Genomic DNA, 828 nt, shown 5'->3' with positions numbered 1-828 from the left:
CACAAAGCATGTCACAAAAGATTTAATAATAATCTTGTTGGTTTAAAGTATATACCATAAGCTCATAAACCTATATTTCCTGATTAAATTTCCCATACATGCTATAAGTGCTAACAATATATCTATCTTACTCCACAATGTATATTATACACAATACTGAGACGGGACACTTTTAGCACATCATACCCAAATATCTTGATCGTATTGTGAATAAATATTATATGGGAGTCGTAAAGATACGGTTTTATATATTTTTGAATGTTCTTTGTTTATTTTTTGAATGTGCTTTGTAAAAATGATACGAGAAAATAGAATAAAAACATAGAACTCAATCAGGATATTTGGATATTATCTGCTAAAGGTATCCCATCCCACCCCACAGTACAATATATACAGTGGCGCAGCCAGAAAAAAAATTAGGGGGGGGTTTAATCAAAAAAATTGAATTTTTTTTTTAAATTCTTTTTTAAAATATTTTTTTTAGGGTTTAAAAGGGGGGGTCGCGACCCCCTAAACCCCCCCCTTGCTGCGCCACTGTATATATACATAATTTTTTTTAGTTTTTATTTTTACCTGAACCAGTAGGTCCCAGCATAACAATGTTGCTTTTCTCGAGGGTAATCGGGGACGTCTCATCTTCCAAGTTTTTCATTTTACCCGCATCATTCTTCGTAGAAGTTGCTGACTCGTCACGTCCATGACTCGGTACTTTGTGGGGCATTCCCGCGATATGTAAAACATCTGTTAAAAAAAAAATCAGTTGAAAATATTTTTCATAAAAATACATTCCCTAAAAATTGTTGTCAAAAAATGTTAGTTTTAAGTATA

At 32.6% G+C, this 828-nt stretch overlaps 1 protein-coding gene across 1 annotated transcript in view; it reads right to left on the bottom strand.

Moving 5' to 3' along the window:
* The window catches only part of LOC104265979 (ATP-dependent Clp protease ATP-binding subunit clpX-like, mitochondrial), a gene marked incomplete at its 3' end in the record, with an annotated part of 2,737 nt that extends 1,960 nt beyond the window's left edge, over positions 1–777 (bottom strand). Inside the window, exon 1 of the mRNA XM_009861211.3 lies at positions 574–777. Within this exon, the coding sequence (XP_009859513.3) occupies positions 574–721 (148 nt within the window). The remainder of the gene's footprint in view (positions 1–573) is intronic.
* Positions 778–828: the final 51 nt, after the last annotated feature.

Source organism: Ciona intestinalis, unplaced genomic scaffold (assembly GCF_000224145.3).
Source record: "Ciona intestinalis unplaced genomic scaffold, KH HT000691.1, whole genome shotgun sequence".
In the NCBI taxonomy this organism is placed as follows: domain Eukaryota; kingdom Metazoa; phylum Chordata; class Ascidiacea; order Phlebobranchia; family Cionidae; genus Ciona; species Ciona intestinalis.
The sequence above is the reverse complement of the archived record's forward strand: the minus strand, read 5'-3'. Positions and strand labels throughout refer to the sequence as shown.